The sequence below is a fragment of the Zalophus californianus genome, chromosome 8 (assembly GCF_009762305.2).
Source record: "Zalophus californianus isolate mZalCal1 chromosome 8, mZalCal1.pri.v2, whole genome shotgun sequence".
Classification (NCBI taxonomy): Eukaryota; Metazoa; Chordata; class Mammalia; order Carnivora; family Otariidae; genus Zalophus; species Zalophus californianus.
Window position 1 is genome coordinate 111116854 of NC_045602.1, and position 16357 is coordinate 111133210.

General features: G+C 53.1%; 1 protein-coding gene across 1 annotated transcript; it reads right to left on the bottom strand.

Annotated features, from left to right (window-relative positions):
* Nucleotides 1–871: 871 nt before the first annotated feature.
* Nucleotides 872–14199, bottom strand: TGM6 (transglutaminase 6). Its single transcript, XM_027623866.2, has 13 exons — nucleotides 14130–14199; nucleotides 13750–13923; nucleotides 13017–13259; nucleotides 12121–12239; nucleotides 10725–10853; nucleotides 9089–9266; nucleotides 8401–8539; nucleotides 6182–6285; nucleotides 5861–6103; nucleotides 4837–5178; nucleotides 2272–2426; nucleotides 1846–1979; nucleotides 872–1025 (listed from the first exon to the last, which is right to left on the bottom strand). Exons 1-13 carry the CDS (start codon nucleotides 14197–14199, stop codon nucleotides 872–874), a joined length of 2184 nt encoding a protein of 727 aa, XP_027479667.2.
* Between the last annotated feature and the right edge of the window lie 2158 nt (nucleotides 14200–16357).

The window sequence follows — 16357 nt, forward strand, 5'->3', positions numbered from 1 at the left end:
CTGAGAACTTGATTGTGTGTAGCTGCTGGGGGGTGTTTTGCAAAGTTAACGCTGTTCTCATTCTCAAAAAGTCAGTAACTCCTGGGCTGGTGGTAGGAGACCCCTGATGACCATGCCGAGATCAGATTTGGGGCTTCATCCTTGGATGCAATCAGGCACTTCCATCTTCAGCTTCTTCCAGGCAGCAGGGGCCCCTCGGATGTTGGGCCCGGGTCTTCATGGAGGGAAGATCTCCCATTGCTTCAAATCTAATGGTTTTCAGCACATGACTTTGGGGTAAAGCTTAGATGATGTAAGTGGCATGCACACGGGCCCCAGTTCTGCCTCTAGCTCACCCAATGGCCATGGGCAAGGCTCTCCTCTCTGTGTAAAATGGGAATGTTGAGGGATGTTTAGGAGCCAGCTCAAACACTTTTGGGGTCCTTTTCAGCGCCGGGAGGACGTTCTTGGGTCTGGAGGTGGCCAGAGCATGGAGGTGCTGAGAGAGAAGCAAGGAGAGCCCAGGGGTTGGCCAGGGTGACGGTGAGCGGACCAGGCAGGTGGTGGCAGAGCCGGGGCAGGGGGCCTCGGTTACTGTGAGGCTTGGTCTGTTAGCTTCCCAGCTGTGAGGGTGGTCAATGAAGGTGGAAGAGGCTCCCTACATCTGCCTCCCTACATCGTTGTCCAAAAGTTTAAGTCTCACACTTCATTTTACAGATGGGGAAACTGAGGCCCAGGAGAGGAAGGGACTCACCCAAATTCACCAAGTGGGGCAGAAACTGAAGCAGAACTGGAACCCGGGCCCCCTGGCTCCCATGCGGGAGAGACAAAGAGGTGGACAGGAAGGGAACAGGGGCTGTCTCCCCGCCTCTGAGCCCCTTGTGGCAGCCGGTCACTTGGCTGTGGCCACGTGGATGATCACAAAGCCCTTGATGTCCGGGAAGTGGGGGCTGACGAGGTCCACCTGCAGCTGCCTCGGGCCGCTCTTGGATGGGGTGATGTTGAACTGGACCGAGGCCCTCTCCTGGGGCTCCAGGCTGGGCACACTGGGGAAAGGGGATGGGAGAAAGGCAGACCATCAGCCCCCTCTCCTCCTGAGTCTGGCCTGCCATCTCCAGAGCCCTTGGGATCAAGGTCACACCTTGAGACTGACATTCAAGCCTTGTCAATATGCTTCCAGCTTAATGCCAGGCTTGTCACCTCCCTGTGCCCTGAACATCCCGTACACTTCCTCTCTCTGGGCTTTTGTCTGCACTGTTCCTCCCACCTAGGATGCCCTGCCCATTCTAATCGCACCCAAGGACCAGATCAAGTCCCTCTTCTTCCAGGAGGCCTTCTCTGACGACCCCAGCCACTGAGACCTCTGACTGGGAAGCCCTCTATCCTTCTTGATGCCTCAAAAGCTTCTCGATTCATCATTCAAGGCCAGCTCCACTGTAACTTTTCCCTGGTTCCACCCCATCCCCAATTAAGGGCTGCCTCTGATTCCCTGGGCCCTGGGGATCCGTCTCTCTGCACAAATCACACTGTGCTCATTTGAAGGACCACCCGTCTGTGAGAACACTTCTTCAGGCAGAACCCCATCTGGTCATCTTGGCGTTCCCAATGGTTGCCACGTGGCTCAGAGAACAGGTCATTCTGATTCAGGGTCATGTGAACGAGTGGGTGGGTGAGTGGGTGAGTCATATGACTGAGCTCAGGACCAAATGAATGAAAGAAGGAAAAAATAAATGAAGGCTGGTGTGTCTAGGCTGTGAGCTGGTTCCTGGGGGTCCAGAGTCTCTCCCGTAGCCCCCTCCATTGGCCGCTTCTCCGTGGCCCATCATATAAGGAAAGTAGTGCTCCCACTCCCAGGCTGACACTTACTCGATGCTGAGCTGTCCCTGGAGAAGGCCACTGCCCTCCACCATCAGCACACAGTCCTCCACTTTCTCCAGAAGGGGGTTGACCACCGTCACTTTCACCACAACCGCCACCCCCACCACGGCGGGGCCCAGCACCTGGAGGGGTGATCCCCGTAAGTCATCGTCTTCCCTCACACTCCCCCAGGAAACCCACAGGTCCCAGCTAGGACGCCGGCTGGAGCCTGGCCTGGGCATGAATCATGGCCACCCCTTGCATCCACCTACCCCCTTACTGAGCTCCATCATTATATCCATCCATGCCACTTGTCTCTGGCCCTTGAGAGCTGAAGCCGGAGCCAAAGGCACAAACCCCCCAGCTTCTGATGCCCTCCCCCAGCTGTGAAGGGGGCCTGCCAAGAGCACAGAGGTGGATGCAGATGGGACTCACCATGACGGTGATGAAGTCCTCCAGAGTGATGTCTTTCTCCACCAGGAGCTTCTCTCCTTTGGTGACAAAGCACATGGCAGCCAGCAGGATCTTCTTGTCCTCTGTCAGACCTTCCTTATATTGAGAGTAAGATATTGTGATTGGGATCTTTTTCTCTGGAAGGGAAAGCAGAGGCAGGAGTTAGGGGTCCAACATTCTCTTTCAACAGAACCCAAGAGGTGGGAGGGAAGGCTCCATTCCTAATTACACTCTCTCTGGTCCTTGCCACAAACCTGAGATAGGCATTATTATTGTCAGTTCACAGATGAAGAAACCTAAGGCTCAGAGAGGTTAGTTTCTTGTCCAGTGTCACACAGCAAGTAAATCAAGGAGCCAAGATGAGGTGGGATTCAAATGCAGGCAGTTGGCTACCAACGACACCAGATTGTTTCTCCAAGAACTCCCGGAGGTGTGTTTGAACTTTCCCTAATCATTCCAGATGCAAGTCTCTCAGTCCATTATCAGGAATCCACTCACTGTTTGTTGAGCACCTACTATGTGCTAGGTGTAGAGAAGAGGGGGGTCAAAGGTCTGCCTCAAGCTTCCAATCCGGTGAGGAGGCCAACTTCTTCGCCGCTTCTCCAAATCCTCCCTCCCCATTAAGGCCTATCCTAGTCAGCGCGCCCCCCAGGTGGAAAGCCTTCACGGATACCCCACTCAGTGATCTCGCGCCCTCTGCCTTCTGAGCTCCCGTGCTCCTGGCCATCTGCGTTTCTCAGCAGCCGCAGACACCCTGCCTGTGCATTTCCTTCTCTTGAGCATGGGTCGCCACGGGCCCCGGCGGACTCCCACTCGTATCTGGGTGTTTTTGGACCATGTATGTTTTTTTCTTTTAGGTGCAGTATGTTCTTTCTGATTTGCTCCGGGCCCTACCACCCCCTACTGCGCTTCCCGTGTGTCTCTTTCCTTCCTGCCCCTGAGGGCGTCAGGTTACAACCTGTGGAAAAGGTCCTTAAAGGATTTGAACTTGGTTCACTTTATGGTCTCCCAGAGTTTGCATATAGCAGGTGCTTCTTGAATGCCCAAATGCCGATCCACCTGTCAAAACTCAACCTTGCTTCATGGGTTTCCTTAGTCTAGTAGGTCATGACTGGGAGAATCCTTAACACAATAACAGCAATAATTAATAATTATAAAAGCTAATTTTTACTAACTTTTACTGCTGGGCACTTGGAAGCACATTCATTGATGAACTCATTCAATCCTCCCAACAATTCCATGAGCCAGTATTATTATCTCCAATTTATAATCTCAATAATCCTGTCAATCCCTATAATAAATTATGTTCCTTAGGTGGTAGGCATGACACCAAATACTTTACATGTATTATATCATTTACTCCTTGCGTGGCGGGAGATCAGTGGTTCTCAAAGCGTGGTCCTGGAACCAGGGGTGTCAGCATTATCTGGGAACTTGTTAGACATGCAAATTCCAAGGTTCCTCAATAAAATATTAGCAAATTGACTCCCACCACATATAAAAAGAACTATCTGTATATTTATTTAAAGATTACACGTCTATTAAAATGATGTGGACAGAGACCTTATAAAAATATGTAAATAACAATGTAATGTGAACAGAGAGAGGCACTAATAAACACTGAGTGCCCACGGTGTAATCAGACCTGTTTGGCAAAAAGCAACAGGTGTTAAATATATGGAAGGAAAACATGTTAACAATTTGTGGAGGGGTGGCAGGATCACAGGTGGTCTTTCTCTGTGCCCTCAAAATCTTTAATGAAGACATATTACTTTTAATATGAAAAAAAGCCAGGAGAAAGTGCATGTTAGTTAATATTTCCTTATGAAGTGTTATTTTGAGATTTGGATTTCGTGAAAGATAAAAAGCAAAAAGATGAAAAGGTGTGTGATATCTCCTTCACATGTTTTCCCTGGGTCAAAACACACAAGCTTCTGAAACTGGGCCCAGAAGAACAATTTCTTTAAGTGAATCCTTAGAGTGCAGAATGTTATGTGAGGGGGGAGAGGGAGAGAGACAGACAGAAACCGGAGGGGAGGAAAGGAGGGCTGGGGACAGAGAATGTTGTGGGGACAGCAGCTGATGTGTACAGAATTCTCAGGACAGGGCCTGGCACACGTAAGCACTTAGTAACCATTGCTTACTGGTCCATGCCCCTCACACGGGACACCTGCAGACAGCTGGGCTCCAGAATTTGCTGGATTTTAGGAAGGTGACGAGGCATACTCCATAGATTGTGAAATGTTCCCGGCAGGTATTTGTTCCAGGTGTAAATATTCAGAGGGATTGAGATCACCTCACCTCCATATGAGTTTGCCACTAGATGATTGTGGACTTCTATTACTAGTCTCAATAGTTAGCCCCTCTGAGCTCAGTTTTCTCACCTGTCAACTGGGGACAAGAGGCAAGGCACTGAACACATGCTCAGCAACATCCCTGTCTTTCCTGGAAATGAGTGCAGGATTCTGGGAAGGTGTGCTCCGCGCCACCCCCCGACCCATTAAGGGGTTGGGCTGGCGAGGTCCCCCCAAGCGGGGGCCTTCCTACCTTCTTCTGGCCCCAGCCGCACCGAGTGGGACTTGTGCAGGATCTCGGCCACCGACCTGCGGGTGTACAGGATGGTGGCACCGCTCAGGTTGACTCGGACCCTCTGGGGCCGGGAGGTGAGGTTGGTCAAGCACAGAGCCAGGCTCAGGTCGTGGCCCAGTATGGGCGGTTCCAGCATCTTGAACTTGCCGGTGATGTTGGGCCTGGTGGCGGGCTCCAGGAGGTCCTCGCGCCAAAGACCACGGCCGCCCACCCTGTGGACCCGGGTCCTCCTCCCGGAGGCTTCCAAACTGAACAGCTTCCTCACGGCCTTGCGGTACACCTGCCTCTCCTTCCAGGACCCTGCGGGCATCACGCACGGTGAGGCAGGCACCCCTTTCCTCCTCCACCTGTCCCAGGGCCTCTCTGCTCAGTTCCCCTCCTCTCCAGGCAAAACCATCCCTCCTTCACCCCTTCGATTTGCCACGGCCATGGGGGGTCTCAGACTGACAGCCCAGGAACCAGATGCACACCTCAGCCATATGCACTGTGTTTGGTTCTGGGACTATTTAAATACATTTTAAATTAGTCGCCAACTCCAGATCGGAAAATTTTGCACAAAAATACAGGTTGGCAGCTTCTCTGACAACTGGGTCTGAAGGCTCATCCGATAAGGAGAGCCGACACTCATGCAGACAGGCTATGTGCCACGCACAACAGTTCTAGCCGTTGTATTTCCTCCCCTGGGAGGTCGGTGCTACCATCACCCCATTTTATAGATAAGGAACCCAAGGCACAGAGAAGTAAAGCAGCTCATAAGGGACTCAAGATTTGACCCCAGGCAGTCTGGCTCCAAATTCCATTTTGTTAATCATGCTCCCTTCCAACTGTCTACACGGCGGTGACGGTCTAGAGCTGGGTAATGGCTGCTTCCCTTGCCATTATAGCCCACGGGGAAAGGCCTGGCCCCGGTTGGCCTGTGGTGCCTCTGTAGAGCAGACAGATTGTCTTGGGAGACTGAGAGAGGCCACCATATTGCCCTTACCTTCTGGATACTTGTAGAGGCCGGTGATGTCCATGCGGGAGTCGCTGCCCACGGCCTTGGTGCTGATGCACCTCCCGATCTTCTTTGTGTCCGAGTATACCCGCTCCCAGCTCTCATCCTTGTGCCACAGCCAGGTGATGTAGTCTGCGTTGACCTCCGCGAACACAAAGGGGCCATCGTGGGCCAGGTGCACGTCGCCCTCACGGATGGCGGTGACGGAGGCCGGGCCACACCGGAACACGCCTGGGCAGGAGGGACGGGCGTGAGCAGCATGGGTGAGGGGAAGCGGGGGTCTGCGACCCCGCCCGGCTGAGCCCATACCTTCGCTCTCCTCCTGGGGGGTGGCATCCAGAACCTGCCAGCCATTGTAGGAGGGGCCCAGGTCCTGGCGGGCAAACCAACTCTCATTCCAGACATGGAAATTCCTGCCACAGAGAGAGGAGGGGGCAGGGGGGGCCTTCGGTGAGCACGGAGGCCCAGAGGATGGCCAGTTCCTGCTGTGAGCCAGGCCCCGGCCCCAAACTGCAGTACTGGGGCTGAATCTTAGGAACCATTCATTGAACCATACTGGTGAACAGTTCCACACACAATCTGATAGTTAAATATATGTATATAGGTGTGTAATATGTGTCTGTGTATATACACATATTGATATATATATATCAAGAAACTGTTGTTCAAGGTACCAGAAATACAATTGCAAATAAGACCCAAGATCTTACCCTCATGAAGCTTACATTCTAAGAAAGGAGGAGAGGGGTGAGGAGATAGGTAAAAATAAGTAAGCGGATAAATAAAACAAATGCAAGTAACAAATGCTGTGAAGAAAGCAAGAGACCTGAGTGGTGAGTAACGGCTGGAGACCAACTCTAAGAAAATGACATTTAAAATGAGGCTTAAGTAAGAAAGGATTAGCCATTGGAAGAGCGATGGCAACAGTGTTCCAGGCAGAAGGAACAGCATGTGCAAAGACTCTGAGATAAGAAAAATCTTTGTGTCTTCAAGGAACAGAAAGTACATATCTGCTGGGCTTTGGCCAGCATGGGGGGGGCGGGGTAGGTAGGAGTCAGATCATGCAGGGCTCTGTAGGTCTTGGTAAGGAGTTCAGACTTTATGTTTCCTGGGTTAGAGATGAGAACATGAGACTAGCAAAGTGACATCATTTGCACAAGGTTCACCCAGTAAGGAAGCAGGAGAGATAAACCCTGGTTTGCCGGACTTGGCATCTTTATCTCAGGACTCCTCTCAAGGAGGTAGTGGTCTTTGTGTGGGAGAGTATCCAGATAAGGACTTGGGTGTAATCTGATAACCTCTGTGGTGACAGGGGCCCCAGCATCAAAAGAGAAGACTTTTTTTTTTTTTTTTTTTTTGGTGCTCCTGCAGGGAGAGGAAATGTGGAGACCCAAAAGCAGGAGGAAAGGGGAGCAGAGAGGCAGAGAGAAAGAATGAGGCTATAGACCTGGTTTTTCCTGGTTTTGACTATGGTTTTCTATACAACTGAAAGGCAGACCAGGTTCATACCCAAGCTCTTCCACTCACTTTGCTGTGTAGCCTTAGAGAAGTTACCTAACCTCTCTGTGCCTGGCTTTCCTCATTGACAAAATAGGGCTAATAATGCTAGCTTGCTCACAAGACTGTCTGGAGGAATTCATGGGTCCATATATGCACAGCACTTAGCACTGGGCCTGGCATAGACTAGGTGCTCACTGAGCGTGGCGTTATTATTATTTCTAAAACCTTATTTTAAAATTCTGAAAAGTAGAACAAGATGAGCAGGATTACATCATGCTGCGGATACTAAGGGGTAAAAAGTTTGGGAGCGAGGGACTGTGAGTATGTACGTCCTTGTATCTGCAGAGCCTCCCTGTGAAGAGGTGTAAGAAGCTTGTCGCAGTGTTGCCTCCTGTGAGGAGGACGCGAGGCCGGAAACAGGCGGGAGGGAGACTTATCCCCGTCGCCCATTTGGTACCTTTTGAATATTAATGCACATGCATGTATTTCCTATTTTAAAAAATTAAATGAGGGCGCCTGGGTGGCTAAGTCAGTTAAGCGTCTGCCTTCAGCTCAGGTCGGGATCTTGGGGTTTTGAGATCGAGTAGGGCTCCCTGCTCAGTGAGGAATCTGCTTCTCCCTCTCCCCCACCGCCCCCCCACCCCCGCTTGTGTGCTCGCTCTCTCTCTCGCTCTCAAATAAATAAATAAAATCTTTAAAAAAGTAAAATAAAAAGTTAAATTAAAATGAACTGTTTAAAGCTTTGTGGGAAGAGTCTTGTCGGGACTGAGGAGGTTGTCTCCCCCCCGGGACACATTTAGGGTGCACGGCTGCTGACGGAGAAACGGGCAGGACACAGGGGTAATGACGCAGAGGGAATCTCAGGGAAGGCTCAGAGTTCCACAGAGGGGGAACTGGGGTTCAAGGCAGTCAAATCTTGAGTCCCCCCACCCTTGGCCTCTGGGTCATGTGTCCCAGGGCCACCCCTCCTGCAGATGGGCTCAGGGAGCCCTGGGGCTGGGCTGGCGACCCAGGGGACTAAGACCCACCACATGCTGTCTTCTGTCAGGTCCTCCAGCGTCCGCCCGAAGGAGTCCACGTATTTGTCCACACTCAGGTTCCTGTCCGTGTCATGGGCTGAGTTAAAGTTGGACACCACCCGGGTGGCGATCCCCAGGCACCTAAGGACTGAAGAGCAGGAGGCTGGTGCGGCCCCCCAGGAGGTGGCAGGGACCCCCCAGGAGGTGGCAGGGACCCCCCATCAGGTGGCAGGGACCCACATCTGCCACACCCCCTCCCTGTCTCTGTCTGCTTTGCCTGCTTCACTCTCAGAAGCACCGCCTTCCCTGTACAACTCTCCGGAGACTTCCGAAGACACTATGCCACCCCCGTATGAATAGCCAGGCTCTGAGGCTGGTGAGACCTTGGAAGTCATATAATAGCCACGTAATCGCCCATTCATTTTCCTGGGGCACCGGAGGCCTAGGGGCCACAGGACTTGCTCAGGGACACTCAAAGAGCTCAAGACAGGAGGATCTGGGCCTCCTTCTGCAAAATAAAAGATCAAAAGTCATGTAAATGAACTATCTGGTTTCTCTCATCATTAACCAGACTTCCACTTCCCCATTGCCAAAAAAGGTAGACTTGGGGTGGGGTCTGTGCAAGTGTATGCAAATGAAGGCAAATGAGGGAGCTGGCTTGGGGTGGGGGGGTGGGGGACCGTCTTTCCCTGGGTACCTGTGCACATGACTCCAGCGAAGACCCAGCACTGGCCGTATTTGACTGGCTTGAACCTGCCCTTGAACCACTTGTGCAGAATGGCCACACTGCCGCTCCAGTGCAGGGGGCTGGTGCCGCCGCTGTACTTGCCCTGCCACTGGCCTTGAACCACGCCCCGGTCATTGTTGCTGTTCACCTGGGCAGAGGAGGCACCGGTCCACCAATGGGCAGGGCTTCCCTCCCCGGGACCTTGCCATTGCAACATCATCTCACACTTTGGACCACCTACTCATTGGAAGCCACCCCTTCTTTTTAAATTATCCAAAAACTGGGGGCATTTGCTGTCTTAAAATACCTACTTTTGGTACCATTTATCATTTTCAATGACCTTCCATTGGGATACTCTATTGTTGAAAATTACCTATGATTTTACAGCATTTCCTCTTTTAAATGATCTGTTTTGGGGACTATTGGTAGTATAATTATAGAGGCAGCTAACATTCATTAGACGCTTACTGTGTGCAGGCAGTATTCTAAGGGCTCTGTGCACACTACAGTAACCCACTCTAAAGTAGGTTTTGTTATTTTCCTTTTTTTTTTAAACAGATTCAGAGGGTTTAAGGGACCTGTCAAAGTCACACAGCAAGTTAGCAAAAGTGCGGGTGACCCCCAAGTTCAGGATTCTGACTTGGAGCCTGTACCACTATCCCACAGGGCTGTGTCACTCCACTGTCTGGAACTGGTCATTGCTTTTGAGTCTCTGGGCTCCCACACTTGTCTGAGGTCTCGAGGAATGAAGCGTATTCTTCATTCTGAGAATGAGAAAATTCTACTCTGAGAAAATCAGCTTCATACGTTTTTGGAATCACAGATACCCACTCACTGGTCTTAGCACCTGCTTGCAGTAGGCCTTCTGGCTCTCTTGTGAGGAGGAGGGGGAATTGTTGTGTGTAACAGAATAAAGGTGGCGCTCCTCCCATGGAAAGCTGGGCCTAAGTACCCCCCTCCCTGAATCTGGGCTGGCCTGGGACTGCTCTGACCGATGACTATGGCAGAAGGGATGCGGTGCCATTTCCAGGCCCAGGCTTTCTGTGACGCGAAGCTTCTGCTTCTTCTGTTTTGGAACCATTGTTTGGCCAGAAGCCAGCTGCTCTGTCTGATTACCCGGAGATCGCCATGCTGTGAGGAAGCCCAAGCTAGCCACATGGAAAGGCTGCATGGAGAGAGGGCCACGACTGTTCTAACCAGCCCGGCCCAGGGGCCACACACGACAGTGAGCAAGCCAGCTTGACATCCCAGCCCCAGCAGACATAGCATGGAAGAGAACCAAAGAACCCCTGCCTGTTAGAACCCAGGCCCCAGATACATGGTCTCATGAAAGCAGTCCCGCCCTTGGTCACCATTCAGACAACCCCGGCTGAAGCATCCTGGAGCAGAGACAGGTGTCCTCACGGTGCTCTGCCCAAGTCCCTGATCTATAAAACTCTAAGCGCAATAAGTGGTTGTTTTGTGCCACTTGAATTTTGGCTATGATGTGGGGCAGCGATAGAGAATTAGAACAAGATGCAACGTGGGAAAATCACAGGGTGTGACCCCGGGGTTGGCTCAGGGACCCAGGAAGACATGTGTATGCAGGGATGGCCGGGCTCCTCACCATGGCGCTGATGGCCCTGCTGACGTAGATGGGGTCGTGGTGGCGGGACACATCAGTGGCGGGGTCGTTTTGGTGAAGAGGACTTCGGTCCAGGATGGAGAGGCAGATGTTCAAGATATCCTCCTCAAACTGTCCCCGGAGAGGCTGTGCTTAGAGGCCAGAGCCTCACCCACATTCCAGAGCCTCCCACAATGCATACCCGGTGGGTCCCTTGTGTCGTGCAGGGGAATTCGCCTACCGCCACCCTGGGGACACTGCAAAGCATCCCCAAGTCTCAGGAACCCTCCCTCAAAGAGTCACTGGGAGCCAGAAGCTGCACCTTAATCATGTCCGTCCCTGTTCAGTGACCACCCCCTGGACTCCCCACTCCCCACAGTAAAGTTTGTGGTAAATGGGTGACCCTGGAGCCACATCTCTCCTGCCGGCACACCCCTTTTATTTAAATGACTTTTTCAAAGACCTTTGAACGAATTGACAGCATTTAAAACTGGAGGATCTTTGCATACAAATTATGATTTCTGGTCTCTGACGGGTCTTTGGAAGGTCTGGGGCACCACATGGCAAGAAGAGGCGGGTGCTGAGGAGTGGTTACCCACTAAGTGGACCCCAGACTCTCCAGTCCCTGGTCCCTACCCAGCCCCTGAGCCCCAGAGTAACCTCTGGCTCCTCAGCCTGACTTAAGTCAGGGTCCTTAACTTGCCCTGCCAACCTGAAGCCCAGGCCGACCAGACTCCTCTAGCAGAGCCTCCTCTGTTCCCTGCCTCCCGCCGCCACGCTGCGGTGGGCTCTGGCCTCCCCACCTGGCCACGCCGTGCCCGGCTTGGGACACCCGGCCCCAAGGCCACGAAGCCTCCGCAGTCCCCGAGGTGGAGTTTTCTTTCATCCTCTTCTGACTCTGGCCCCATCTCTACCACTCTACTGCCCCCCTCCCCTCCGCCATCACACCTTTTATTGTAACTGTTTATCTGGTCAGTGGCTCTTAAGTGTGGTCCCTGCCCAGCAGCAGCAGCACCACCTGGGACCTCGTTAGAAATGCACATTCTCAGGCCCCACCCCAGATCTACCGAATCAGCAACTTTGGGGTGGGTGGGGGGTAAGCCATCTGTGTGTTTTAAAGAGCCCACCGTGGGATTCTGGGGCATGCCCAAGACTGAGAACCCCTGATCGAGGCTATTTTTTCTTCTACAGTGCACTGTATCCAAAGCACCTCCCCTTCCCAAGGACCCAGCACAGGCCTTGGCACAGCTAACAGCAGGTGAGTGAATGAATGGATTTGCTCTAGGAGTCAGCCCAGCCTGTCCCTGCTGGGAGGAAGTGAGCAGACAGAATGGCTCCTGGGCTGACTTTCTGCACACCCCACCCTGCATCCCCCGTTTGGCCTGTGCCCCCTGGAGACCTGCCCGTAGTTCCAGCCCTGGGCTCGGATGTGCTTCTCCACGCCTCGGAAGATGATCCCGCTGTCATTCAGCACATACTCCTGTCTCTCCTCCTCTGAGTCCAGAAACACGTCGTCCTCTGAAAAGCAGTTGTCGGGCCCAGTGTGGGCTGGGGCTCTGGCCTTGCAGGCCTGGGGCAGGGGCTACATCAGGGAGAGCAGCGAGATGGGGCCTGGAGGCTTGGGACGGAGCGGGGGGGTGGGGGGCAGAGGGGTTTGCGGGCTCCTAGGCCGCCTTCTGGCCAAGCCCCATTCCACCTGGGGGACTCCATTCCCCAGGCAGAAACCCACCCCAACCCAGCCCAAGACTGAGGGACTTTAGGAATCCTGACCCTTTGGGTAACCCTGCTTGGTGCCGACAGCAGCCTCACATTTCTTAAATATTAATCAGAATACTGACTCCAGTACTCCTTATGATGTACTTTGTACATTACAAGCATCAGCACTATGAATTCCCACTGTAATCGCAAGAGGTAGGCACTGTTATAAGTCCCATTTCACAGATGGGGAAACCAAGAGTCACAGAGGGAGGCAACTTAGCAGAGTGGGGACTAAACCAAGGCTGCTGATAGCAAGAGCCTGGGCCTTTCCTCCCACAAGGTCCCATCCCTGCAGACTGGCCCTGTACACCAGAAACCACTGATTCCTGCCCCTCTGGCACAGGATCCTCTGTAGCCCCTGCTACCGGGTCCCTCTGCCCAGGGCCCCCTTCTGCCTAGGCCCAGCTCTCGCCAAGCTCTTGGCATGCCATTCACCTCCCTGTCGCTTAGCTTGCCTCCCAGATCCCCTGCTAAGGGCAGGCCCGCCTCTAGGACAGCTTCTGGGAAATCCTCTGCCTCGGACTTGTCAGCCTCTACCTGGGCACCACGGGTTGAAAAGGAGAACAAATTCGCCGAGCTTCCGGTCATTTTGTTTTCGGCGAGAGGAGACCCTGGTTCTCATCAGGTAGCGGCCGATGACAGCGTTGGGAGGGCTGGTGATGCTGACGGTCATGCTGTTCTCCGTCTGAGCCTCCTCCACGGCTGTCCAGGTCTTGCCCACTTCCGGCTCCGATATCTGGAACACAGCTTTGGTGTGGTGGTCCTCAGAAGCCTGGGGTCCTGGCAGAGAGGAGAGGGAATCAGGAGACCCAGCTCTAGAGAAGCAGAAAAGCTACAAGCCTGGAATGCCAACTTCACTCCCTGAACCGCCGGGACACTCTTGGGGGCCACCCCGCCTGTTCCCGATTCCCCACCCACCTCCTGGATCTAGAAGACAGTAACAGGATTCCTGAAATCAAAGTCTGTCATTTGTCTGTCTAGGAAAGAAAAGCTTGGGCTCCAAAAGTCCCTGAAGAATTCCCGTGGTTTTCCAGAGCCCTAGATTCCTTAGTAGGCAGAGAATTCCAGGGCTGCATCATCCATCCTGCTAGCCATCCGCATGCAGCAGGCTGTCATCAAAAGCCTCCAGGGGTCAGAGCTCAGCCCACCTGCAGGGACTGGGACTTGCTTCCCTCCAGTCTGTGCTGATGACCGAAGGGTCTCAGGTCACTTGTCACAAGACAGAGCTTTCTGGATGTAGACCAGCAGGGGGCGCTGGCGAGACAGTTACCTGTCTCCATGGTGAAGATGATGGTCTCCTGCTCCTCTAGGGGTTTGTTGAGCTCCAGCACCAAGGTGAACGCCTGGCCCCTGCGAACCACCAGCTCGGGGCCGGGGTACTCCTGGGTGTGGTGGGCAGCACCGTTCTTCCGGCTCAGCCAGTCCACCTTGGTGACACTGATCCCTGGGCAGGGAGAGGACAGGGAGGTGAGGCCAAGCCCTTGACACGTGTCTCATCCACGTCTGCCTTGTCCTCCCACTTGCTTCAACCTGCCAGTCATTCGCTCATGCAGCTACTTTTTATCATATGCAGTTGGTTCTGGTCATTCACAGTACTTACGTTCCTCAAAGTTGCTGTGAACACTGAATTAGCGAATACCGAACCATTACTCTTAGCCTGACCCCCGGGCCCCAGCCCCCCGAACGCCCAGCTGACAGCCAGCACCGACTTGGCAGCCATGGGACCGAGCCATCTTGCAAGCAAATCCTCCAGCCTCTGGTCATGCTGCCTCCACTGATCCTAAACGAAGCAGAACCCAGCTGCCCCCACTGAGCTCTGCCCAGACTGCGGGTTTGTGAGTGAGAGAATGATTGCTGTTTTTTAAGCCTCTATGTGTTGGGGCGGTTTGTTATACAGCAGTAGATAAGCGAAACAGGGGCCCCAGGAATAACTGGAATGGAATTTTCCACAGGCCCAGTGGGATCGGGACCCAAAGTTAGATTTCATTTAAATAGTATCAGTAAATGTGACCTTCCTTCCTTCCTTCCATCCTTCCTCCTTCCCTCCGTTCCTTTCTTTCTTTTTTTAGAGGGGGGTGGGGCAGAGGGAGAGGGAGAGAGAATCTTAAGCAGGTTCCATGCCCAGCGCTGAGCCCCATGCGGGGCTAGATCACATGACCCCAAGATCACGACCCGAGCCAAAATCAAGAGTTGGACGCTTAACTGACTAAGCCATCCAGGCGCCCCGTGACACACCTTCCACATCCAAGTTTGGGTTGTCGGTTCATACCTGCTAAACTTTTCAACATGCAACTCTGGTATCTGGATAAATCCTTAGGACTCTTCTTCAACAATAATAATCAACTTCTTTCCAATATGCAAATCCTAACTTAGAGGCCTGGTAAGACTCTCCCAGGGGATGTGAACGCCACCCTGCCCCAAGTATGATAATGAGAGTAATAAGATGAATAGCCAATACATATATATTTAGTACTCACCATGAGCTAGACATCATCCTCTGTGATTTACATTTATAAACTCAGTTAATCATGACAACAACCTTGAGGTAAGTACTACTATTACCCCTCATTCTACCGATGAGAAAACTCAGGCACAGAGAGGTAAAGTCACTCTACAAAAGGTCACACAGCTACATGGGTGGTGCCAGGGTTCCATGCTCTCCTGCCTCTCTGGTGAGCAAGGACCCAGACCAGGAATTGTCTTGCGTCTTTGGGGTGCGGGCTGGAGAAAACGCAGGATTTGGAGCCTGACCCTCGTTGGGTCAGCTCTCGTGCGCCCTTGGGCACATCACCTCACCTTTCTGAGTCTCAGTGTCCTGATCTAAAAAGTGGAGGCCATGATAGCACCTACCCCACAGGGTTCTGGGAAGGATTCAGCCAAAAAGACTGCCCCTGCAGGAAATCCAGTGGTGCGGCATTTTGCATATGGTAGGCACTCAGCAAATGTCATGTTCTTTCCTGGGGGGAAGGTGGGACCTGTACTCTGATACCACACCACAGGCTTCTGTCCCTTTTCCTGCTTAACCCTCTGCCTCCTCCCATGGCCAAGGCCAAGTCCAAGTCCTCTGTGCAGCCTGGGAGCCCTGAGGCAGGCCCTGTAAGTAATTCTTCCCATCTGTCCACCATAGCTGGAATGGGCCTGGTCCCAGGATTACCCTTCACCAGCATCTAACGACTGTGGACCAGTGACAGGCAGTTGTGAACGGTGCAGATGTAGGCACTCTGCCCCCGACTTCCACGACTTCTTGGGGTGCTTCTCCTTCCCCAAGGAAGAGTCTCAGCTCCTCAGCCTGGTTCTGGAGACCTCCACTTGGAGGCTATGAACATCTTTCTTGGCTAGACTGCAAAAGTCTTTCACCTAGTGTCCACTTACGAGGAGCCAGGCTGGTGCTCCAGTCTCGATACCCAGGCCTGAGATTCCTGGAAAAGGCTGGTTCTAGCTAGCTCGAACTCGGCCGGAAGCCCTCGCGGGGCATCGTGATTTGGGGATAATGATTGAACAGGTGAACGGGAACTTAACACAGCGGACACTGAGTCCCAAGCTCGGCAGCGGGGCGGTGGGTGAGCAAGGACTGGTTCCAACAGCGACCCCGTCTGGCGGTAGCCGGAACAGCAGAGCCAGGGACCCTGCCCCCTGCCCCCACCTCGCGCGCTAATTCTCCCGCCTGAGAGTAGAATGGAACCCACCACCCGTTCAGCCCCGGTAGTTCTCGGTCAGGAACCTTCCTCTCAGGTCCCAGGAGTCTGAGCTCAGGTGGCCTCTGTTTTGTCTGCACAGGCAGGGACCCCAGTTACCTTGTACGTATGGGATTGTCTGATAGCAGGAGAGCTGCAAGGGCCGTTCCAAGTCCAGGGCTGTATTTTACTGACAAAAACTGA

Coding starts and splice junctions, on each gene's coding strand:
- TGM6 (XM_027623866.2), bottom strand. CDS start 14,199: ATGGCTGCCAAGTCGGTGCTGGCTGTCAGCTGGGCGTTCGGGGGGCTG. Junction 12,240..13,016: donor TTTCAACCCGTGGTGCCCAG/GTAGAGGCTGAC, acceptor ACTGCTTTTCAG/AGGACGACGTGTTTCTGGAC. Junction 6,104..6,181: donor CCCCCAGGAGGAGAGCGAAG/GTATGGGCTCAG, acceptor CCTCCTGCCCAG/GCGTGTTCCGGTGTGGCCCG.